This window comes from Anabas testudineus, chromosome 13 (assembly GCF_900324465.2).
Source record: "Anabas testudineus chromosome 13, fAnaTes1.2, whole genome shotgun sequence".
Taxonomy (NCBI): domain Eukaryota; kingdom Metazoa; phylum Chordata; class Actinopteri; order Anabantiformes; family Anabantidae; genus Anabas; species Anabas testudineus.
The window spans coordinates 3,787,998-3,812,531 of NC_046622.1; the positions used below are offsets into that span (position 1 = coordinate 3,787,998).

Below are 24,534 nucleotides of genomic sequence, written 5' to 3' on the forward strand. Positions count from 1 at the left end.
AAGAAAGAGCAAGACAAAAGAACGGGTCATGAAGGTAAAAGCATGCATTTTGTTCTTTAAGCTTCTCAAAACAAGCAAAAATTTTCCAGGCTATGTTGTATTTTTTTTTTCCTGCCCTGCCACTTTTTCACACTGTGCCTCCTAGAAATATACAATTACCTCATCAACCTGTAGGAAATGTGGACAGACATCCACATTTGATGCATAATATAACATTCATTAAATGTTTTGATACCTATGATCTACCACCTCACAGTCACTGCTTAGAGTAAGACTTCATTCAGTTAAAAAATAAAAATGAAGAGACATCAAACTGTTTACAGTTTAAGTGTACATTGATTGGTGAGGAATGAAGGCTACTGTGTTAAACCAGACAGAAACAGGTATGGTTGGTGACTTAATGTGAGACTGTACAAAATTGATTTAATGCAGAGGTCAGAGGTGTTTAGGACACAGGTGGATGTAGTACAGATGCAGTGTGAAGCTACTGAGAACCAGAAGATGAGCCTTGGCCACTCTGCCCAGGATAGCTGCCGTACTGGCTGTAGTACTGGTTCCACTGGTTCTGGTTTTGGTAGTACTGCTGCCACTGCTGAGCATACTGGAGAGAAGAAACAGAAAGAGAGACAGCACAGCAGTGAGAGCATGTTTACATGTTATGCAGCGTTTTTCCCTCTAACTGCCTCTTTATTTCTGTTTGTGGTTGACTGCTCTGATTAACGTGCAGAGTTAGCACAGAACAGAAAGCTGCAGTGATTTTTCTACCCACCTGTTGATATTGCTGGTTGTAGCTCTGCTGCTGCTGTTGCTGCTGCTGCTGCTGTGGCTGTTGCGGCTGTTGCTGGTGGTGGCTATATGTCTGTCCAGTGGTAGGTGTCTGGCTGTAGCTCTGGCTGTACCCTGGGTACTGACTGTAGTTGCTGTAGTAATTCTGGTTGTAGCTGCCCTGGTTGTACCCCTGATTGTAGCTCTGGCTGTAGCCCTGGTAGTGAAGTAAAGTGTTCAGGATTTTGATTCATTCATTTTCTTTGCATTTGTTTTTTATACACAATAATGAGTCTAAATACCTGGTTGTATCCTCCCTTGTTATAAGGCGCCGGACGATTATAGCTTCCTCCTGACTGCTGGTTGCGGTTATATCCACCGCGTGGATCAGAGCCTCCATCACGGTAGCTGTTGCCCCAACGGTTCTGGTTATAGCTGCCGCGATTGTAACCTGCCAAATGAACAACACTTGTGTTACTGTATACCAAGCACTTATGCTTTATTGTCTTGGGACTTTGATGGAGTGTTGATACATGCTGGATCTCTGTCTCTGTTCACTGGGCAGACTGCTGAGGAATATGACTGAGATGCAGGATGGACAGTAGCTACAAAAACATCACTAAAGGCAACTCTAAATTTATCTTATTTAAAATTATCTCTGCCCTTAGCTGGACGGTGGTGGTGCAAATGTTAGCTGCAGATATGTATATATGCAGTCATCTCTTTTAATTGGCATGGGGTGTATAACAACACTAAGGCTGAGGCTAAGCTAGCTGCTATATAACCAGTAACCTGCTTCGTTCTTTTATTTTTACATGTAAAAATAAAATAAAGTGTGGGGGATACAGAGCTATTTAAAGTCATGTTCAAAGTAAAGTGTAATGCGTTACTTTCAAGTGAGGAATGTGTAATTAGTTACAACTTGCCCAACAATGCAATGCAAGCATAGCTTTAATTGATCTAAGAGAAATTAGGTACGATAACTGCACTGCTCACCTCCTCTGTACCCACTGCCTCCATCTCCACTGCGGTTCTGGTAGCCCCCACGGGACCCATCACGGTTGTCATATCGCTGGTAGTTGCCACCACCACGTCCACGAAAGCCGCCCTGCCTGTTGTCGAAACGTTTCTCAGGGGGCGGGCCGGCCTTGCGACCCTCCTCATTGTACTGCTTCACCAGCTTTTCAGCGTCTTCACGCTGCACCTCAGCGAACGTCACGGCCTCCAGGAAATCGCAAACCTCAGGTAGAGTGAAGTTGGCTTGAAGATCGACAGAGGTGACCACGGGAGGAGAGAGAAACAGCCCATCCAGCAAGAGACGGATGGAGACAAAGAGAGAAAGAGAGGGGTAGGGGATTGTAGTGAAGACCAGAGCAGCCACACCACCAGAAGACAAAATGAAAAAAAATTACTACCATACAGAGGCTGTGAAAATCATAGAGAAACTAAGAGCAGATGAAAGCAGATGGCAAGGTAAAGGGAACAAACATCACCTCCAGGGAAAAATGGAGGAAACATTTGTTTAAGCAGACACAGGAGAGGGAAAACATTTCAGTAGAGGTGGGGAAAGGGACAAAAAGGACATGTAGAAGGTTGGTGAGAAGAGGAAAAAGCCCTGCAAACCAAGGACAGCTGATGTAACGCTGTTACAAATTAACTTCCAACAACTTGAGCATGTGACGGCTTGTAAGTTTGCCCATTTGGAAACATCCTTTTCAGGGAAGCCAATTGTGTAATATTAACTTGACTATTACATGACCTCATCAAGGCCCAAGTCTCAGTTTGCAGTGCATCAGAAATAAGCTGAATGGAAAGTGGCAAATAGAGATCGAAAAAAAGGAAGAATGAAATTCAAGTGGACTGTTTAAAAAATGTCCAGGTCTGATATTTGGCCAAAGCCTATGATGGGGGGAAAGGGGTAGCGGACATCTTCCAACTTTGATTTTAGAGACAACACATAGAAAAAGTAAAAAGTAGATCTTTTGTTTTATTTGTTGTTTCCACAGCATTCCTACCTTTCATTTCTAACACAGCATGATCGGGCACATCCTTCCCCTGCTCATTGGTTTGCTTTAATGTTCGTTCTTTTAAATCCTCGTCCGTGGGACAAATTACAATAGCCTTGCGTTGAAAACCTTCAAAAGGACGCATTTTTCGTCTCCTTGCTGATCCATATACATTTGTCTAGCAATGGTGACAAGAAAGAAGTAGAAGCTTGTTTGTTATTGTTTACTTGTAATGGCTTTCCACTGGAAGGAAGCTGGAACCCTGCAATAATGAAGTGAGAGAGGTTTGGCTTGGATGTCAGTCTACGTTTTAACTCAGGTACTAATGGCCTCTCGTCACTCCACAGACTTACCTCAGTCTGTGCATCCAGGCACCAATTGACTGCTGATGAATGTTAATTTTGTACAAAGAGGGACCCCACAAATAAATAAACTAGCTACACTGTTTGTTCAGTTACCTAACATTAGAAATTAGCATTTCAGATTAATTCAATAATTAAATATATATCTAAATGGTAGTTATAGTGCTTATTTATCTCTACCTTAAATATGTCTTCTACACAGAGTAACTGCCAATGTATTAAGTACACAATAGTATAAATGTAGTTTTAATGATGTAACATGTCGCTCTGATGTTTTCTAAATGTGTCCTGCTGTAGCTCCACATTACCATTACATGTTTTATTCTGGCTTCTGGCTATATATCTGTGTACAAACTTAAGTTTTTAACGTTAAAAAAAGTAAAAAATAAAATTATTTATGCAGTTTTACATCTTGCAACACAGCTGTGATTTGTAAAGCTTAGCCACACTGTAAAACACTAACCCATTATGTAATAATTATACGTGAAAAATCTAAAATTAAGGTAGCAGGTCCAAACTTTACTTTAAGAAACTAATACATTTAAAATCAACCCTTAAGGCTGCTACAAAATCTATAAACACGTAATAAAAATGTACTAACATGTAATTGAAATCACAACCTTTACTATTCAATGCCAAAACTTCTGAATGGACACAAACACACTAAGGACCTGCTGCAATTAAACTATCTCAACATTAACCAGTGGTTTCTTCACAATACAACAGATGGTCAGTGACTCAGTAGGTGTACATAACAAAGTTTGACGTGTAGCTTAAAAGACACACTAATATTTAAACAAAAACAACATTGGAACAACTACTAACCAGGATTTTTAAAAAGTGCCATGTCATTTTAATAAAATATGTACGTGATGTAAGTTGTAGAATTTTCACTAATTCAGTCACTAATATTATTTAATGGTTTCACAGAGGTTGCACTGCATGGGAATCGTCGTTTACTTTAAATTTATACCAACGTTCTAAATAACTACTTTACCTGCATTTAACTGCACTACCATTGTGAACCAGACTGTGAATCTTGCTATTTTCCTACAAACTGCCAAGATAGCTCTGACAAATCTTTTCTGTTATGGAGCAACACAAAATTCCCTCTTTTGTATTGCCCAACTTGTGGTAACAACTTGTTATAGCACAACTCATCTGACGCATTTATCAACAAAAAGATGCTGCATCAAAACCATCTTGCTAATGGGTCCCCCTGAACTTACCTAGACTTACCTCAACTTCATACGGGCTCTAGTCCTATTTGAGACAACAACAGACAGATATAGCCTACCTGCTCATACTCACAGTATCCACTGAAAAGTCACAGTCCACCACCAGACTCACCTACCTTTTCCACATTTGCTGAACACAAGGATCTGAAAATCTAAAAACTGTTAGTCATTACTTACCTTCAGGGTCAATTTATTAAAAAACACACTCAAAAGTTCCATGTATCTTACTTAAAAATAGCTTTTAAAAAGCTATCAACTCTGTCTTATTAAATTAGCAACAGAAGGTGTTTTTCTTACTCACCAGTCAGAGCTTACTTGTTTCTCAACATCTTTACATAGTCATGGTTTACTTGTACATTGTTGAAATTCACAAGACAAACAATACTGTATTATGACAAGAAATAGCAAGTGCAAATATACTGAGGGATGAAAACATGACATATTCTGTCACTTATGAGAGCCATTAATCATTTTCCTTTACAATACATGACAAGCAAGTGACAAGAGGGTGATCAATGCTTCTTCTAGTCTATAATACACAGAGCCACCCTGAAAGATAAATAAATAGTCCATTAGAGAGAGAGTGATCATCAGGGCACATTGACTGACTGTGGTGAGTATAAGAGAAGAGTGTGGGTGGGAGGGCAGTACCTGATCCAAGATGTAGTTGCGTCTCTTGCGGGCAGCGATCTCAATCAGTCTGTTCAGACACTGGGTGGCCTGCTGTATCAGAACATCCCAGCGCCCGGCATAGTTTCTCTGACGACGCAGACCCATCACCTGTAGAACAAATAAAAATTGACAAAATATTGGGACTTAGCATGTGGTGTGATGGGGTGTTTTGTTTGGGGTCTGGTGGCCCAAACCAACCTTCATCTTGTCCATGATGGCATTTGTGCCCAGGATGTTGTACTTCTTCTCAGGGTTACTCTCTGCATGCTTAATGGCCCAAGTGGTCTTTCCGCAGGCAGGCAAGCCAACCATCATCAAGATCTGTAACAAGTGAACAAAGAAAACAAGTGCATCAAGCATTAAATTTGACTTCACAGTCTTAAAAAGAGAACTTCACATTTAGGCTGTGTAGGTTTAGTCTATAGGTCAGTAACAACTGAATTTTTGTTGAAACTTCTATGATACCAATGATCCCCTACCTCGCATTCAGATTTGCTTGCAGGTGCCTTGGTGCCTCTGATCTTTTCCTCCATGCCCAGATCGTGGATGAAGGTATACCCTTCAGGCTGGGGAAAATAAGGCTCTCGCTTCTGTCCAAAATTGAACTCAACAGCACAATTCTTTACCAGCACATGAGGGAACAGGGCATGACCTGCCAACGCCTCCTTGGTGGTTCTGAAAGCCACACCCAACCACACTCCGTTCTTAGAATAGGCCATTTCCACTTCATCACCACTGTCAAAGTCCTGAAATTGTGGCAGAACAAACATTAGGAGTGTCAAATGCAAAGATAAATAAAAATCACTACCACAAAAAAATTTTAAAACCGAAAATCAGCCAGGAGTTTATCACATTGAAAATTTGATTACTCTATTTAGAGAAAATAAAAGTTATTATTGCTATTACTTACAATGTAACAGCCGATGACATCATTTTCACCAAACTTCTCACCGAAGTCTGCAAACTTACAGTCAGAGGACTTCTTTCCTGTTCCTCCGTATCCAAATGAGAAGGGCTCCTCACCTAAAATATAACAGAATACAAAGCATTGTGTAAGACCATAGTCCATTTAAAGCACAGATTATTTCATGACAAACATAATTTGGACAGTTCAGACAGTTACTCCTCTCACCAAGCTGAGTGCTGCAGTGGTTGAGGGACCATCCAATTCTGACCACATGGGGATCCGGTTCATTGGTGGGCAGATGTTTCACAGGAATTTCTTCATTGATCTAATAAAGCAGAAACTAATTAGGTCAAAAACAACTTGAGAGGATTTTTAGAAAATATGTGATGTTATAAACAAGAATCAAGTCATTACACTGATCAGTCACCAATTTAAATGTCATTGTGTAAATGTAACAGGCTGTCAATATTAGGTTTGCTTTGGTGATTCTATCTTCCATCTGTGTATAGCTTTAAAATCTAGCTTTTAAAAGTACAATACATCAACAGCAATACATGTTCTATGTATCATTACCTTCATCTCATAACACACACGACCCTGGGTGACACCATGTGTAGCTCTGGCTCCAGCCCACAGGAAAGCAAAGCCTTCAATGGTCAATGGATAACCACTATAGCGATCTCGGGACACTTTGAAGTGCAGATCGCAGTTGTCTGAAAAGAAGCAAAAACTGATTTTATACACATTAGTTTGTATTATCTAGTGTTGTAGATTCAGTTTTGTAAATGCAAACATAAACTGATTGTATAAACTGTGTACTGCCTAAACTGTAGCCTCTCATTTGTTTTTAAGAGGACTTCTTGGTATTAGGAACTAAGGTTACTTCAACTTTAAATGTCATTGTTAAAAACATTCAGCAGTTAATATTAATTGTAGACACTTTTAGCAAGGCACTTGGAATTATGGCACTGGAGGAAGTATCTAACGCTCTGTGTGAGGCCGTTGTTAGGGACCTTATGATAGAGGAGTTTATCATTGCAGATAAGACCCAGGGCTTTACATATATTCTACAGACAAGCAGCACTGAGAATACTGCCGACGTGTTGGTCATCACTGCAAATACGTTATAGTAATGACCCATGAAGAAATACTTGGCTACCTTTATCACAGGTTATCTTTACTTGGACAGAAATCTGTTTAATTCTCTTACATGTATCAATGGTAACAAGGCTGTCATCTATGTTCTCTTCCTCATCTTCAGCAGGAGGTTGTGGTGTGCGGGATCTGTGCAATATCAGGAGAGTATGAAATTAGTCTTTAAAATCACAATTCATTTATTTGAAAACATTTCACAATTTATGATGAACGTACCTCTTGTCCTCACGGTGCTCATAGTAGCCATAGCCTCTGTTCTCCTCATATGGTCTCTTACGTCCATAGTGTCCACCTCTATCAGATTCCACTTTGACTTGCTCAGCATGTCCTGCACCATCTTCCCTGTGCTGTTGTTCTGTCCCGTGATTATCCTGCTGTCTGTCTGCAATAGCCTCAGGCTCATCTTCCATTTTGACCTCTGCTTTTACTTCTAAAATAATAAAATAAAGAGAAAATCATGTAAGCTGCATGCTCAGGATTACAATTGTGCAATCAAAATCCAGTCAAGGATAGCCTGAAGGCCATGTTTGGGAACCACTGCTAGGATATAATTCATATTGCATGTTGGGCCAAAAAAATGATGAAGTACCTTGTTTGTTGTCAGTTTTCTCCTCTGGCTCTGGCTCTGGTTCTGGTTCTGGCTCTGCCTCCGGCTCGATCTCAGGCTTGGACTCAGGTTCAGTGTTTTCTTCAGAGAGCATTTCAGATTTGTTTATATCAACATCTGCTGTGAAGTCAGGCATGCTGTGACCTGAGTCTGAAGTTGGTTGACTTTCGTAAGGCTCTCCTTCTCCCTCCTCTTCCTCATAGTAACCACCTGAGTCTCTACCCTCGTCCTCCTCTTCAGGAGCATCTCCTTCTTCATTCCCATCATCATCATCATCACCATAGTCACCAGCTGCTTCTGCACATAAAAAGGGAAGGTGCAGAACTTTTAGTTATTGATGAAACTTGTAACTGTGAAAAAATAGAGTCAATGCTCTGGTGTGAAGTTACTCGTTACTTCCTTATCTCTAAGTGCACTTTGACCTCTTTGAAAGGAATGCACGTGTTTAATTACTTCTAAAACTTTGGTCAGAAGCCAATGATTGTATGTGTACGTTTTTCTTTATTTATGCAGCCACTAACTAAAGTTAGAAAATTAATCAATAAAAATCTAGACTGCAAATTCAATTATGTACATAGTAATAAAAATATCTCGTAATCAGGCATAAAATTCAGTTACATACTCCATTATTTCAATGGAGTATGAAACTATGTAAATATTACACATATTGCAAAAACAACAAGTTTATTTTAAGATATCAGATTTCTGAGATTAGACTTGGGGTCAACGGGCTTTACCTTGTTGCTCTTGGACATCCTCTTCATCTTTGCTTTCTCCCTTGTCCTGGTAGTACTCCTCCTCATCATCATCATCTTCCTCCTCTTGCTGCTGGTGCTGCTCCCCTTGCTCTGAGGCATCAGCCTCAGCTTCAGCCTCCAGAGCAGCTCTCAGCCGCTCCACCAGGTCTGCCTTCAGGCCTTTGGTTTCCAGGCCGCGGCGCTGGAGCTCCTCTTTCAATTCGTTGACTTTGAGTTTCTTCACGTCCAGACTCATTGTGTTTCAGATGTGTGTTGTCTTTATTGTTTGCTGACAAAGCAGAGAAGATAGAAAACGTGCATCTTACAACACTGCGTCCAACTCGAATCGATCGAACCAAATCCTTAAGTTATCTGTTGCGCGGCAGAGTCTAAGAACAGCCCACAATAGTTAGCTAGTTAGCTAATGTTAGGCTAGCAAGGCTGCACAATAACGGCACCATTATAGCTTAACCCACACACACAGATATAAAAACATTTTATCATGAGTTTATAACTCCTCTAACATATTTGTTTCCCTGTAAGGCGAAACCATCGCTAAATATATGTTATGGGTGTATTTTGCTCCAAGTTAGCGTCACTCCGTGGCTAATGCTAGTAACCTTCTAACGGAAGCTAACGTGCCAAAAACCGATGCAAGACAAGTAGCTGTGAGAACTAGCAGACTGCAACAGTTACTCTGTTTCTAGCTGCAAACCCCAAAGTCAATGCATTGTTTACTCGGTTTATATTACAGTTATGATGCGAAATAAGATAGAAAATAACGCCGAGGCCTACCTCCTCTCACGCTAATTGCGCGGGTCAGTCGGGGTAGAAGATTGAGGGACTCTCTACTGCCCTCTGTGGTCAGGAAGTAAACCGAAAACATCAAACCGGATGTTAGATGGACCCGCTCACACACGTTTGGGGTTCTGTTAAATATTTACATAAACTCTGGGGCGTATAAGTTCTGACTACTAAACAAAAAGTTGTTTTCATGGCACATGTTGTGTTTTAAATGTGTGGTGAAACTGGACTATTATATATTAGCTATTTTAAAAGTTACTGGTTGTTCATTTGGAACGATCCAAAGTAGGAAACGGTGCGGTGTTTACATTGGAGGCATGCTGGGTAGTGTAGTGTTAAACATGGCCACTGTCCCCAAATTTTGTTTATATAGTTTTTAACCTTATATTCTGAAATAACATGTATATATCTATTAAGTTGCATCTATATGTTACATAAGCATGCAGGCACACAGTGTACATTAAACCTACTGTTTATACCTGTATATTGTTATTCATGACATTACCTTTTCAATTATCTATTACCTAACCATACACTTTTTTCTCTCATCTTGTTTGTACATAATAGTTATATGTTTATGTTCTGTTGCTTTTGTCCATCTTCTTGTTTGTCTATGTATCTTCCTGAACACTGTTCCTGTACTGTGTGTAATAATCCTGTGTGCATCAACATACTTGACCAAAAAGGGTGATTCTATTCTAATTCATGTGTAATGGGAAACAAATTCCATTAACAAAGAACACATCATTTTATTGTGCACCATCTTTTTTTCAGCTGCCATCCCATCTGAAATGTATATGAACTAGCAAAGGGATTCATAACATAAATACAACATGGCATCATGATGAAACTAAATGGGTAGATACTGTAAAAAAAATCCACTGATGTTATTGCTGTAAGTTCTATTTTTAATTTATTGTTTCCCATGTCCAAGTGGCATTTTTTTACTCTAGAGTCACAATTACAGCCAATGAAGCATCTATGTTTCCTCAGTAAGTTAGACATGAATGAATGAAAAAGAAAGATAAACTAATATTTATCTTAGATAAAGTAATATTTATCTTTCTATATCCATCTATATAATATAAAATATGTTAACTTTAAAGCCACCATTGCCTTTAACTGTAAATATGTGTATATGGTCAGCTGTTATGATAAGCATGCAAGATCAACCATAGAAATTTACTATGAATATCATAGCAATCACTTTTTACAACAAATTGCTCAAACCTTGAGCTAATGATCACACCTAAATCAATAGTGCAGAGTCCACCCAACATTATGGGCCTGGGACCTGGGGCCTGTGTAAAGCAGGGTCGTTATCAGTTGTACATATGGCAGTAGTTTGTGCACTTTTTCCACATACAGACCCAGAAGGAGTGCCATGCCATGTAACAAACTATTCATTTTAATCACTTTTTGGTAGGAACAGGAAAGTGCATCAGTTGCCTGTTGACTTCTCTCAGCTGAGCATCTAGCGTCTCTGTGGTAAGTGTTAGTTCTGCTAGCTGAGTCTGTAGGCTTGTTAAAGTCTCATTCAACTCCTCTTCTTTGCGGCGCGAATTAGCAGCCTGTCTGCTGTACTCCAGCACCATACATCCACCACCAACTAGAAAGATGACTGCCTCTCCAAGCAACTCTGCACCCAGCTCTGCAGCTGCATCCTCATTCAACGGCTTAATGGTGGCACCGCGAAAGCCCATGATTCTCATCTTTGTTCGCATCTCAATCCAGTGGTAAACTGTGAGGACAAAGAGTAAACAATAAACGAGCACATTATAGTTAGGTTTTCAATGTAATATTTGGGTCTCATATTTGCGCAAATATATCAGATGATCAGAGCACAACTTCCAGTTCACAAGTTTTAAATATGTCAGAATGTATTCATGGTCTAAAGTGCATTGTGAACATAAATGTGCTGTAGAATTACTAAAACAAATTTGTAGTTACCTAATAACACAATAAATCTCTCAAGTTTGTTTGCCAGACTTAAATAACACATAAGAAGAAGAACATAATGTCATGTGTTTCTGAGGCCAAGCCTTAAATAACCACAACCATTCGGTTATTTAAGTTAACTGCATTTGGGATACATTGGCATGCTAATTATTAATATCTATCATTTGGTGGTATTCATTAACAACCAAGAGGTCCAGTCAAACTAGGTTCCGAATAATATGCCAAGAAAACATGGCATAGGATGAGCCTGGCATTTCGTCAATGTTTTCTAAAATGCAAAAACAGCACAGTTACTAGCTCTCATTAAATATATTATATTTAATCATATTCTTTGAGGACGCTGGGATAAAACACTCAGACAGAAAACTGCCTTTTCCACATTGTGGAGCAAATGTTTCACACAGCCTGTTCAATGACAGGCAAGTCCCGCCCTCGTTGAGCTTTCAAGGCCGCCATTGGTCGAGCAGAAATTCCAATTAAACCGATTGGTTGAGCGATCTTGTCCAACGCAATGTCATTGGTCGCTGTAACCTTCTCGCTCTACCCCTGGTTTGGATGTCTGACACTGAAAACTAGCGGTCATTAGCAGCCGTTAGCTCGGTTACTCACGCTGTGCCGGCGGCAGGCAGACATAATTCTTAAAGAACTCGCTTCTCCGGGCTCCTGCTTTTATCCGGTTCGCTACAGGCTTGCTCATTTGCCTCACTCCTAAGTAGAGGAGCTTGGCGATAGGGAAAGCACCAACAACCATCTTGGCGGAAACGCTGTCACCAGTGTGTGGGGCGGAGCACGTAGTGTACGCGATGACGTTATAGATTGACGGAATCACGCACACGTCCGCCCACATGTGGAAATCAAAGCTCAATGATTCATTTTTTAATAACATCAACTTTTAGAAAGGTGAAGATTGATGCTTCATTGGAAAAAATCCACAATCACTGACGCCCTGATACTTTTGATTGTCTGTCTTACATGTAAAATTACTATTGTGATTGTGTAAAACAATATTGGTTAACTATGATATTCATATGCTGAAGCGTGTCGTGAAAACACGATTCAACATGTGTTCAAAAGCCAGTTGCAGCTCGCAAATACAAAGCTAACAATCGTTTTATATGCAAATTCAAGAAGAAAAAATGTTACCAGTAAACAATTACACACATCAGTGTAATCGCGATAGGATAATTCACCTGCGCCAGCTGTGGCTTAAACACCTGGCTCGGGTTACAGCAGATGAGAAAGCCAAAGGGGGCTGGACCGAGCCAAAATAACTCAACTCAGTACGTAGCTATGACTAAATGTCTGGAGCTACTGCCACAAGAGAGAAACAGACGGAGGAGCCCGACTTGAAGAAGATCAACTAGTAACAGGACTCCTCTCTAGAAAAAAAGGAACAAAGGGTTTTTATATGAGGTAAGGAACTTTTTAATTCGTCCCGTAACACATGCTGCGCACCTCTGAGTAGGAAATGCGCTGTGAGGTGGAGGCTGATGATAAATAACTTTTTATTAGGCCTGCACCACGATCCGCGTCGATGTGGGAGCATGTTCGTAGCTCCAGTTAAAGCTCAGGAGAACCTCGTATATTTCTGGATAGTTCTCTTCGTGCTCTTCTCGTTCATTCTGAGGGGTCTTTCATGAAAGGAGGAGCTTGTTCTCAAACTAATGAAAGTCAGATGTTACAATCCGTGCCTGGCATCGTAGTCTGCAGCCACACAGGAAAACTGAGGCGCACTGGCCTCCAGCTGCTGGACACTGATACACTGATGTGCAGCCTGTACAGCACCCTTCACTAATAACTACACAGTTAATAGTTATTTAATAGTGTTTTATGGTCTTTTATGATTGTAGATAAATGGTATTAAAGCTGTATAGGCTATATTAAGGGTGGCAGTTGTTTACAGCAAATCCACCATGACTTGTGGGATGTTGTGATTCCAAAAAGAAACTGAAATGTGTCAGCTATTTTCTGAATTTTTTATTGAAGCTGATCAATGCACAAGTGTAATTTGCAAGTGAACCAAAACCTCCAGGCAGAGCAGGAGTGTAATGGCATTCCTCCAACTTCTGTGCTGCATTGTGTGTTGCACTTGCTGTAACCTGTCACCCAACAAATTGTTCTTACCGTATCTAGGACACTTGAGATTTGACTTTCTGCTAAGTAATAAAATCGATGCATGCGTACACATGCAGTGAGATGGTTTTGTCATCTCTTGGTAAAAGCCCTGCTTTGTCCTCTTTACACCCCAGGATGAACATAACACACTGCAGGCATTAAATAGATCTCATAACTTAATAGAAACGTCTGTAATGTCGCGCAGCACTGTGACATTCCTGAGTCACATGCTGTCGAGAACAGTTTTGCCCCAGAGGTGAAGATAATAACTGACCAAGTGATAAAAGCGGAGGTTTACTCTTACTCCACTTCAACTCACAGGAAACACGGTGTCATTGTTATGTCACTGTGTTTATTTGACAGCTTTAGTTATTAGTAGACTGTCAATACAAAATATTATCAACTGAGTTATGATCTGACCTTATATTTAATTGAGTAACTGAAAGATTTCTTTACCAAAATCTGATCGGAGCTAGACAGGACAATTCATGTTTATGTTGGGGTGAAAGGCAGGATACACCCTGGACAGGTCACCGGTCCATCATAGGGCTGATAAAGACAGATAATGATTCACATTCACACCTATGGGTAAGTCAGAGTCACCAATTGCATAGCTGCCAAGTATGGGAGGAAGCCACAATACCCAGAGGAAACACACCTGACTGGATTCAAACCCAGGTCCTTGTAGCTGTGAGGCAACAGTCCAAACCCACTGTATTGCTCTGCATCGAGTTCATCATGGCTGATGGGTGTATTTAGTACTTTAGTTGCTTTCGAGGCAGGTACTTGTATTTACTTAGTGTAATCTTTTGTCTTGCAAAAAGCCACTCTGTCAATAAAGAGTCTGCAGAATCATGAACCAAAAGAGGAATTAACGTAATTGTACAGTAATTATGGATAAGTTGATGTCATCTCAGAAATATCTTTTGCTGCATACAAAGCTTGTGTATTTAGTGTTTGCAAAGACTGATTGTTATCACCAGCATGAGAAGATCAATAGATCTGCATTGTGCAAGACTGTCTTTAGCAGTGACAGTTACTGCCATGAACAGAATGTGCAACGTGTCTGCAATGTTTGTGCGCATGCATTCTCGTTTGTCTTTTTAAGTAGATAGGAGGACGAAGTACTTCACTGACTAACTAGGTTAGAGGTGTGGGTGTAAGCATTAAAAAGAGCAGGACTTAGGGTGGAGTTGTTGTATCTGATTGAACAGTTAATGGTTTTAACCTCTTACATAGCCACTGAGTAAACTTCATATACAGCTTATTGCCTATTGTTGCTATTGTTGTTATAGATTTATAAGTTATCTGTTCTGGGATGTAAAGTGATCTTTGGAAACATTCGTTTGACAGGTAATAAGGATGAAAACCATTATCTGATCTCTTACCTAGAGCTCTATAACACAGATTCCTGATGTTTTACACAGCAATTAAACATAATCACATATTTTAAACAATTAAAATCTTCCCACCTGCTTTTCCACAATAGGCCGTGGCCTTAAGTTCCTGTTTCTACCGAGAAATGTCAACAGAGCATTTCAAATGATTCCCTTCAGATGAGATAATGAGCCAATATAAACACATCATTGGATGTTATATTTGGCAGTGGGCTGCTACTATCAAAACACCTTTTGTAAGACTTTGCACCAATGATATTCTGGATATTTCAAATCAAGCGTGATAAAGAAAACATATGAAGTATAGACTTTATTATAAGTTTGTTTTTCCAATAGAACTCCACAGTGTATCACTGAAGCCCTAAATTACTGGAGGTCAACACCAGTGAAGCATGTCGTAGGTTGTGTTGTTTGCATGATGAAATATAGAGTTGGACTCCATGACAAAGAATCTTGTAAATCAAGCCACAAAGAAATGTTTAGTTGTACTGCTGGGTTTGTTTTAGCATAGTCACTTTTTTTTTTGCTAAGCAACAAAGCCAGAAAGATCTGCAGGAAGGATATGAAGGAGGGGCCAACAATTGTGAAACAGGAGAGGGAGGAAATGAATGGACTCGTGGAAAGAAATAAGGAGTTCAACAGAAACTGGAGAATCAGAGTGATGAATTTGTGACGAACATAAAAGTAACAGGAAAGAGGGAGGGACGGCTTTTAGTCTTGGTCAGACACACCCTGGTATTCTCCAAAGCTAATGATTATTGTCTTCAATCCTTAAATACCCAGTTCACTTCCCACAGGATCTCTCAAAGTCAATGAAAAGATGTTGCTGAGGTGCCAGGATTCCAAAGTCCAGTATGCAGAGTTGACCTTTTTTCTTTTATCTCGTCTCTTCCACTTGAGAAAGCTAATTGTTGTTGTTAAAATGGTAGAACCAGCTGACAGCTGCAGTCTAAGCACTGGCCTGAAAACGAATGTGTGGTTTTCCAAGAAACTTCTTTTGAGAAATCAACCAAAGTGTAGCAGGAGGTCAGCAATCCTGAAATAGAGGACAACCGCTGCAGTGGCCACAAGCTGTCAGCTGCCGCTTACAATTTCCAGATAATTAACGTTTATGCGTCTCAGCGCTTAACGATAAACACACCTAATATGTAATTTGTGTTATATCCTGCACTTGAAATTGCAACAGTTGCCTCACTTGAATCCCTATGTGTTCTTGTTACTTACTATATAACTGCATGAGAGCTGGCTGTTACAGAAAGCTGCTCTTTTCCAAACCATTTGTTTTACCTAGACTAACTGAGACAGTTTAGTTTACTTTAGTTTATTTGCACAGCAATAAAAAATAGCTGATAAAAAAGGCAAATGAAGACACAATCAAATTACCAACACAAGCTGTCAGGAAAATAATTCACTAAGAGTAAAGTGCAGAGATACAAGCAAATCTAGAATCTAAATAACAATACAGCAATAAATGGTGAAAGATGATAGAAGTATAAAGGAATACATAACATACATAATATAATTCTATGATGTTACACCTGTTTTCTTTACTGCTTAATTTGTACTGTAGCATTTTTCACTTCTGAAAAAACAGTAACACACAAGAACACAGTAAAGTCACAGTGCAAAAACGAGAAGGGTGGACGGTGAGGGACCGGATGGGGTCAAAGAATTCAAGGACAGGAACTGGAGAGTTCAGTGACTGGATGATCAAACTGACCTTTGTGAGTCTTTCACTTTTTGTGAGAGCTGCTCTTGACAGAGATAAGCCTGCCGAGCTATGTGTGTCATAAATACCTCACTCGGAGGAGTGGCGTGGAATGTGTGCCTATGACCAGGCCTGACTGAGATGCGACAAGTCCTTGTTTGTCCCTGTTTCACACAGGAAGAAACACTGACTTCACTCTCTGTCTGTGTAAACATACTTGGTTAGTCATCGTTTATATTCATTAAATGAATGATATTATCAGGACTTACTGGTACATTGAAGGATGTTGTGAACTCTTTTTCATGCAGATATTTAAGTGATTATTATGTTCTCAACAATTCTGTGGCATTAATACATTAGTTGAATAGGTCTTTGCTCTCAATCTGGACTAACAGACCTGTTGGCATATGCAGCTGTCTAGAGTATTAGTATAATCTGTCATCCACTTGACTAACAGTGTACGGCACCTGTTTGTCTGAAACAGGCTTCAAAACAGACAAATCATATGTGATGTTAGCCAGAACACCTGGAATGACCAATAATGCAGTTGAGTCAGAAAGTACGACAGACTGCTGCTATCACCTTTTCCTAAAATGGCCTCAAGGGACTTTCGTGTGTTTTGTTGAAATATGATGATTATGCGGCTTGTTCACACGTATAGACTGATTGTTGGCTCTCTGTCAGTCTGCCTGAGGTGAGAGAGCAGGGAGCCTGCAGCAGGAGAGAAAGAGTAGGAATAATTACTGCTTAGAGCTTAAGTGCAGAGTTGAAGGAATGAGAGAAACCCAGGGGGCAGAGAGCAGAACCTGTTCATACAAAGCCTTGTAGTTTATGTTTTATCATTGGCATTAGATGCAAGTTCCTAAAAGCAGTGTATTGTATATGCACATTCACAAGATTGTAAACACACTGTCAGTTGAAGGTAAACCTCTGTTGGATTATCTCTTTCAGGTGCAGAGTGCTGCTATGAGTTCTCAGACGAGCTTCAGCAGCAGCATGCTGTGTGAGTGGCCACAAACCCTTGACTTGTTTTTTGGCACAGTGTGTATTTGTTAACATGATCACGACATCCTATGCTAATTGTCTATGGTCCTTTATGTGGTTTATGTTCAGTCCAGACCATAAACGATGACCTGAATGCATCACTGGCCACAGCAGACGAGTTATCCAAAGAGTTTAACTCCCTGCTCAAGGAGGTCTCTTCCGACACCCCAAAATCGGAGTCTCAGGTTTGTACATGTAAAAGCACACTAACACATTCATGAACCTTGAGCACTGGTTGGTAGTTTTAGCAGTTTGTTTTCACCCGCCCCCCCCTGCTACGACTAGCCCCTAGCATCTAGGCTTTTCATTATAGAAGGCTTCGGTAACAGTCATCTATGTATCAACTCCTTATAATATTTACTGGATATGAAATTCTTCCTGCAGACCAGCACTGTAATCACCAGAGAGACAGAGAGGTGTCAGTCCCCCAGGCTGTCCACCGCCCCCATCACTTCAAGGGAGACAAGAAGCAGCAGTAATGGCAGCTCCAGCTCTATGCCTTTCTCCCCAAACTCAACATCTTTCCGTCCCATGGACTCTGTCTTCTCCAATAAAAATGCACAGTCTTCCCCTGTCTTCAACACCAGCCCAGTCTCATCCCCCATGATCCGTAAGGAGACAGCCTCTCCACTTCATCGATCTGGATCCGACAACTATGCATACAGTCAGCAGAGCCTGCAGAGTCCCAGACAGTCACCTCACACCCCAAGGCGTAATTCCCCCTCTCATTACGACAGGAACCCTCAAGGTTCAGTCAGTTACATGGACAGGAGCCCTTCTCCGATCTCTTTTGACCACACATCTCGTGCTACATCTCTTCACACCTCCTCCGCTCCTCAACTCCATTCCTCCTCCAAGCTGCTGAATCCTTATGACAGCATCCAGATGGGCCGCAGGTCACCTCGGCCAGACAGAAGCCCCTCTCCTTTGTCTTTCAATTATCCAGTGTCCAGCACTCTGCCTCGAAGTCTTGGTTTTAGGCAACCTGGTAAGTATTTATCCAACAATAAGGCAGTAAACAAATACTTGTGGGGCAACTGAACAAATTAAATAATTGATGTAATTAGTGTGGGATTAAATTGAGTGTAAACAGTACACATTGATTTTGTATTAATATCCCATGCAAGATGGGCAGTGACTTGAAAGACTGGCATATTATGCAGTCTATAAAAGAAATACATCTTCAACTCACAGCCAAGGGATTAGGGCTGTAATATTTATTTAATAATGTAACCTGCATTCTTATGTCTTATGAAGAAGAGTTCATTTTGTGAACAAAAACATTTCAGTCATGGGGTGTTCCAGTTAAAGATATCTGTAGGTGTTGTGTAAGCATGAAGCTGGCACAACTTACAAAGCATTATGAAAACGCACATATCTAATCCCTCGTTATGCTCAGTAGTGCTGAACAACTAGTCGTATTTAGTGTTGATCTTATCTAATTTCATATTGAATTTGGTATTGTATTGCTCAACATGGTATGTGACGGGAACAGATGTGGTCAGCAACGCTTTCAATCACAGAAATGTTTAATACTGCTATGCTAAAGAACACACAAATAGTTTAATACTGTAATACCGTAGTTCTGAAAAGACAAGAAAAAAATACATACAGAACACGCAAAGCAGAGATTGACAAAAGCCCTATGTTGAAATCCATACTTCTCACCAAAATCATCAAAGATTCAACAAGTGAAAGAGTTCATTGGAATAGCGTTCATTGCCTCAGTGCCAGAGTGACAGCACTAAACAAGCAATTCATGGCTATAAAAAGAAAGAAAACAAAGAAAATGCAACAGCTCCTGGAGAGGTCAGGTTTCTCTAATCCTTTACTCAAATAAAAAAAAAAAAACAGGTTTCATGTTTACATGTCAGTTGAGAAATCAGCTACTGGCGACACTGAATTTACAGTAACAGATAACAGAATGAGCAGATCATCTCAGTCACACAGTTCAGGATTGTAATTCTATCAGTTTGTTACAAAAATAGAAAAATACGCCCACATTTAAACAAAAAGCCAGTTTAAACTGTGATTTTTGAACGCTGCAAATATATGTCTCATGCTCATTATTTTGTGGTTCTTGTTCTTCTTGCTTTTACGTTCCTTCTGTATCTGACTCAATCTTCCTCTGTTTCACCATCAGATGAGGGTGTGCAGCGGCAAAAGACTCCGGGCAAATGGAATGAGACAGATCTGGACGTGTCCTATGAGAGAAAACCTCACCACACCTATGACAGTTGGTTTATTTCTGCTATTTCCTGATCTATATTTTGTATTTAAAGAGTCTAAATTAGTCTTGGGTAAACAATTTAGGTACTAGATTTAGGTAATAGCCTCACATAGACCTAAATAGCCCTGGTTCTCTGCCTGTACTTAATGTGCACAAGAACACAGTGTTTTAAACTTAACATTTTCCTGTTGCAGAGACAGAATGGCTACGGCTGTCTGTGCCAAATAGCAACTGGAGAGAATCCAACCTCGATGGCCCTCCTCCAGCCCCAAGCCCCAAAAAGGTGGGTGGCGTTGATAGAGAGGCATTCAACTAGGTGCTGTGACAGAGCTGTTTGTTTTGTGTCGCCCAACCTTTAATTAGAAGTAATACACTCTTAATACTTAGTTAATATTAAGCAATTCCCTCGAGTTCTTGAGAAGTTATACACCCAGTGGGCGTTACCACCCTGTTGGTGATCAAATTCATGGACTAGCAGGTGACAGGTGTCTTTTATGCAGAGAAGACAACTCCCTGGCTCCTTCAACTCAAAAACTCAAACAAAGCTATTAAACTATATAAACTATTTTCCCTTTTTTCAGGATCCTCGCTCTTCATCTCTCCAGTTTTCCCAGGGTTCACTTCCCCGTAACACGCGCATGTCGGTACCTCCAGATGTGTCATCGCTAGACCTCTCCTCTTACTACCCTCAGCCCATCATCTCCCGTATTTCTATTCCTCCAACTTCTACTCAGTCCCGTCAGCACAGACCAATTCCTCTCTCTGTCATCATGCGTCTCCAAAATCCTTACTGGGGTGCAATGTCAACCCACCCTGCTGCTAGAATCGTGGGAGGAGAAGGGGACAAGGCACCCTACCAACCACCTGTACCCGTCCCAAGGGAATTTGTTCCCCAACCTCCACCCAAGCCTCAGCAACAGCCACCTGAGCTGAGACAGCCAGCTGTGTACAGTGATGGTAAAACACCTTTGATCTCTGCACACACACTTTCTCTTAGTTCATCTTTCTTCAACTGATTTAACGTGGCGTGCTGTCCATCTTTGCAGTGCTCAACCCAGGGGATATAGATGCAGAACTTGAGCGCTTGGACTATGCTCATCAAAACCCTGTGATTCCTGAGAATCCCAGCATACCCGAGGGTGGAGAGATCGAGCCGCCTGCTCCTCGGCCCCTGAGCCCAACCAGGCTGCAGCCAGTGGTGGCACCTGAAGCACAAAACCAGCAGCTCCCTGACCTGGAGGAGCTGCTGCGCATCCGCGCAGAAATCCCCCGGGCTCTGAAGAGGCGAGGCTCTGTGGACCAGTCACTGCCTCTGAAGAAGGCCTCGCTTTACCAGCCAAACCAGTACAAAAATCTCATTGACAAGCTTTTTCGGCGTACGGATCGCCGCCAGAGGGGGGAGCAAGATATCGAGACCAGTAGCTCCTCAGACGGAGAGGAGGCCGCTACACCTCCTGTGCCTCTACCTGCACCTAAGACATCCACAGTGATTCCCACTGACTTCAGAGTAAGAAACAGTAGATAATACCCTGCAGAAATAAATATAGTATAAACAGTGAAAGTAGATCCTCTAAAAATGCAATAAAGCCAGTTACTGTAAAGGTGATGTGCAATCTAACTACATTAAATGTTTTATGTAAACATAAACACACTGAAGAGGAGCATGTTATAAGAGCTAATGTTGTGTAGATGACGTCAAGGGTTTCACTCTGTACAATTAAGTTTCTTGTTTGTTCCCGCAGAGCTACAACTCCATTCTGCGGCGATCCAGTCGGGAGCGCAAAGCTTCTGGGAATCGAGCTCGCCTCAGCCCACTGGTCCTGCTACTGGATGGAGCATTGGTTGGAGAACTGGAAACAGTGCAGAGAGCTGTCCAGGAGGTTTGTATTAATAAACAAATGATTGATAGCGTCACCATAACGGTTGTACTGAAGCTGTAACAACAACTTCTCTGCTGCGACTTGAGGTGATAAGATGCTAAACTAATACCACCAGTAATTTTTAAACATGTAATAAATTCTTTTACATTGCCTTAGCAGCCCCCCCTAAATAATTTTCCAAGTGTAGTGACAAACTTGCTGCTTCATAAAAATAAGTTATATTTAACTTTTTCTCAGGGAAGAAAGGCTGAGCATGTATTTCTGTTTTCAGCACAACTCTGCTTCTTCTTTGCCTCTGTGTTCCTCCGTACAGCACATATTTCCATTTTAGGAGATGGAGGTTAAGTGCTTTTAAAGTGGATATAGTCTATTCAATAAATAAACATAACATAAAAATCTTTGTGCAGCTAACCAAGTTGTTATGTTACTATATTTAATGCAATCAATGCAACAGTAAAAATTATGAATCCACTCTTTATAACCTGTTTTCTGCAGATGAACGACCCGAGCCAAGCGAATGATGAAGGTATCACTGCCCTTCACAATGCAGTCTGTGGAGGCCATTACAATGTAGTGGACTTCCTTGTTCGCAGTGGCGCCAATGTTAGCGCACCTGACAGCCACGGCTGGTAAATATTTCCTTATTCATTTATATACGAGATGTATATATTATTCATCTATGGTTTCCTGTGAAGGTTTGAGCAATATAATGCATAACCTGTGGCATGATAGGGTTTGAGTTTCCCAAAGTGAGGGTTTTGCTGGTGGCACGGTGAAGATCAGGATATTTTCAGAACCTTGGATGTACTTAATTACACCAAACCTGTGTCCTCAGGACTCCACTGCACTGTGCAGCCTCTTGTAATGATCGAGCTCTGTGTGAGTTTTTGGTGAGGAATGGAGCTGCTGTCATGGCCATCACAGAGAGTGACTGTGCTACCGCCGCCCAGAAGTGTGATCCTTACGCTGCTGGGTTTGAGGACTGTGAGAGCTATTTGAGGGGTGAGGCAACTACACCCACACACAAACACACACACACACACACACACACACACACACACACACACACACACACACACACACACACACACACACACCCTTTGATACTATGCTATTAATTGCAAACAGTAAATTTCAATAGAATGAATCATAAGATGACACCGTTTGACAGTTGCTGAATCTACCACGTTACACACCACAACATCCACATGCTTTGTCCTTTCTATTATCAGGTATGGAAGAGGCCATGGGGGTGGAGAACAGTGGGGTGCTGTATGCTCTGTGGAGCTACCCAGCTCAGTCTCCTGATGAGCTGAGCTTCAAAGAGGGAGACATGGTCACTATTCTGCAGAAACCTGAAGGGTTAGACTGGTGGTGGGCCTCTCTGTGTGGCAGGGAGGGATTAGTTCCAAACAACTACTTTGGGGTAAGATACTGAGTCCTAATAAGAGTTCAACAATCTAATCTAAAATGCATTCACTAAAATGGTTTTGGTTTTGTTCTTTTAGCTTTTCCCCAAGGTTCGACCCAAGTCTCTCTGCTAAGTGGCCTCTGGAAGATCAGCCCTGGTCAAACTGGTGCAGTGGACTGTGCCAAAAGTCTGATTGTTCCAGCTTCTCGCTGTTACTGCATAGCATGAGCAAAGGTTTCAAACTGTCAGTCATGGAGAATTGAAGGAGAAGTCTCAGAATTCATTTTGGTTTCACTGACAAGAATAAATCATAAATTGTACTCTGTCTGTTGTAGGATGTTTCTAGTAGCTACAGCTGTGTACTATGCTAAGCTTTCTGTAAACGTATGTCTTTCTGTCTAAAGGTTACAAGCAGGTCATATGCTGTTATTCCCAGCTCATCTGACTCATTGTATGGTTACTGATCAAACACTGGTTGATGTTCTGTCCACTGTTCCACAAGGTCAGTGCAGCTGTATGCTGAATAAACACCCATGATTGCTCCATTTAGAAATGGGTGGCTTCAATCAGAGCAAAATGCACCTACTCATTACTGGAATAGACTGCTGCTACATCAAAGTAGCATTGTACAGTCTTTGTGAAGGAGAGTGCGCAGGAGTTGATGTGGAGTTTCTATTTGTTTATAATATTTCTAAAAGCCTTTATGTACATATCAAATATGAAATGTTCTATTAACTCTTGACATAACTGGCCAAATATGATATTTGAAGAGTCTAACAATGTGACTGCAGACTTTACATAGTATTTTTCAGTCAACGACACCAGGATTTGTCTGGTTTCTTCTTGTCTCTAGTGCGTCATATTATGCTGCCTGTATTAATGAATCTTATTTTTAAAAGAACCTGTATTTTCTATAACAATGAAACTGGTCATTGTGTGTGTGTGTGTGTGTTTATTCACAGTGGTAAAGTGAGTATCTGATAAGAGTATTTGTGTTCTGTTGCCACACATCATCTTCTGCTGTCCACTTCTTACTGTAAAACTTTCCAAGAGACTCGCAGTGACCAAATGTTTAAAATTACTAAATAAATGAATCACATGTTGTTGGGTTCCAATGTGGAAAATGTTTGTTCCCGTCTTGTTTGTCGTTTTAAAATTTTTTGACCAGCAGATGACACTGTATGACCGTGTGTTCATTCAGCATCAACATAGATGATTCCTTAATATTACCAGCTAATGTAAAACAATATGCTGTAAAGCACAATTTATCAAGACTGTTTTGTTTCTTCTGTGTTTTGCACTCAATTAAATGTTTGTAGTATTGATTCTTTGAAGCTTTATTTATTCTAACGTTCATTCAGCAGCATCACTGAGAGGACCCACATGCAGGAATAGAAGCAGTAACATTATTAGAAGAAATAATAATGAATAATAATAATATGAGAAGATAACTCCACTGAAACAATGTGGTCACAACCAGGCAGAATTTGCTTGTGTAAAAAGTGTCTGGACTAACTGGGAGCAAGTTTGGAGGCAT

General features: G+C 40.7%; 3 protein-coding genes across 3 annotated transcripts; 1 reads left to right on the plus strand and 2 right to left on the minus strand.

Annotated features, from left to right (window-relative positions):
- Positions 1-100: 100 nt before the first annotated feature.
- hnrnpul1 (heterogeneous nuclear ribonucleoprotein U-like 1) lies at positions 101-9,313 on the minus strand. Its single transcript, XM_026378943.1, has 16 exons — positions 9,245-9,313; positions 8,450-8,738; positions 7,695-8,009; positions 7,322-7,535; positions 7,161-7,234; positions 6,524-6,663; positions 6,176-6,275; positions 5,954-6,066; positions 5,523-5,789; positions 5,242-5,364; positions 5,023-5,151; positions 2,781-2,949; positions 1,762-2,025; positions 1,068-1,216; positions 770-982; positions 101-601 (listed from the first exon to the last, which is right to left on the minus strand). The coding sequence occupies exons 2-16, from the start codon at positions 8,703-8,705 to the stop codon at positions 485-487; spliced, it is 2,643 nt and encodes an 880-aa protein (XP_026234728.1). The 5' UTR covers positions 8,706-8,738; positions 9,245-9,313; the 3' UTR covers positions 101-484.
- Positions 9,314-9,982: 669 nt separating this feature from the next.
- On the minus strand, positions 9,983-11,984 carry opa3 (outer mitochondrial membrane lipid metabolism regulator OPA3). The gene is made up of 2 exons (XM_026365673.1): positions 11,822-11,984; positions 9,983-10,994 (listed from the first exon to the last, which is right to left on the minus strand). Exons 1-2 carry the CDS (start codon positions 11,961-11,963, stop codon positions 10,666-10,668), a joined length of 471 nt encoding a protein of 156 aa, XP_026221458.1. The 5' UTR covers positions 11,964-11,984; the 3' UTR covers positions 9,983-10,665.
- A 501-nt stretch (positions 11,985-12,485) lies between these two features.
- On the plus strand, positions 12,486-24,100 carry ppp1r13l (protein phosphatase 1, regulatory subunit 13 like). Its single transcript, XM_026371905.1, has 13 exons — positions 12,486-12,625; positions 17,384-17,435; positions 17,546-17,661; positions 17,861-18,464; positions 19,620-19,712; positions 19,901-19,989; positions 20,288-20,663; positions 20,753-21,213; positions 21,449-21,586; positions 22,082-22,215; positions 22,422-22,588; positions 22,819-23,012; positions 23,095-24,100. The coding sequence occupies exons 2-13, from the start codon at positions 17,399-17,401 to the stop codon at positions 23,128-23,130; spliced, it is 2,445 nt and encodes an 814-aa protein (XP_026227690.1). The 5' UTR covers positions 12,486-12,625; positions 17,384-17,398; the 3' UTR covers positions 23,131-24,100.
- The last annotated feature ends 434 nt before the right edge of the window (positions 24,101-24,534 follow it).

Coding starts and splice junctions, on each gene's coding strand:
- hnrnpul1 (XM_026378943.1), bottom strand. CDS start 8,705: ATGAGTCTGGACGTGAAGAAACTCAAAGTCAACGAATTGAAAGAGGAG. Junction 7,235..7,321: donor GAGCACCGTGAGGACAAGAG/GTACGTTCATCA, acceptor GATATTGCACAG/ATCCCGCACACCACAACCTC. Junction 602..769: donor ACAACCAGCAATATCAACAG/GTGGGTAGAAAA, acceptor TCTTCTCTCCAG/TATGCTCAGCAGTGGCAGCA.
- opa3 (XM_026365673.1), bottom strand. CDS start 11,963: ATGGTTGTTGGTGCTTTCCCTATCGCCAAGCTCCTCTACTTAGGAGTG. Junction 10,995..11,821: donor CTGCCTGCCGCCGGCACAGC/GTGAGTAACCGA, acceptor TTGTCCTCACAG/TTTACCACTGGATTGAGATG.
- ppp1r13l (XM_026371905.1), top strand. CDS start 17,399: ATGAGTTCTCAGACGAGCTTCAGCAGCAGCATGCTGT. Junction 17,662..17,860: donor CCCCAAAATCGGAGTCTCAG/GTTTGTACATGT, acceptor TTCTTCCTGCAG/ACCAGCACTGTAATCACCAG. Junction 19,713..19,900: donor ACCTCACCACACCTATGACA/GTTGGTTTATTT, acceptor TTCCTGTTGCAG/AGACAGAATGGCTACGGCTG.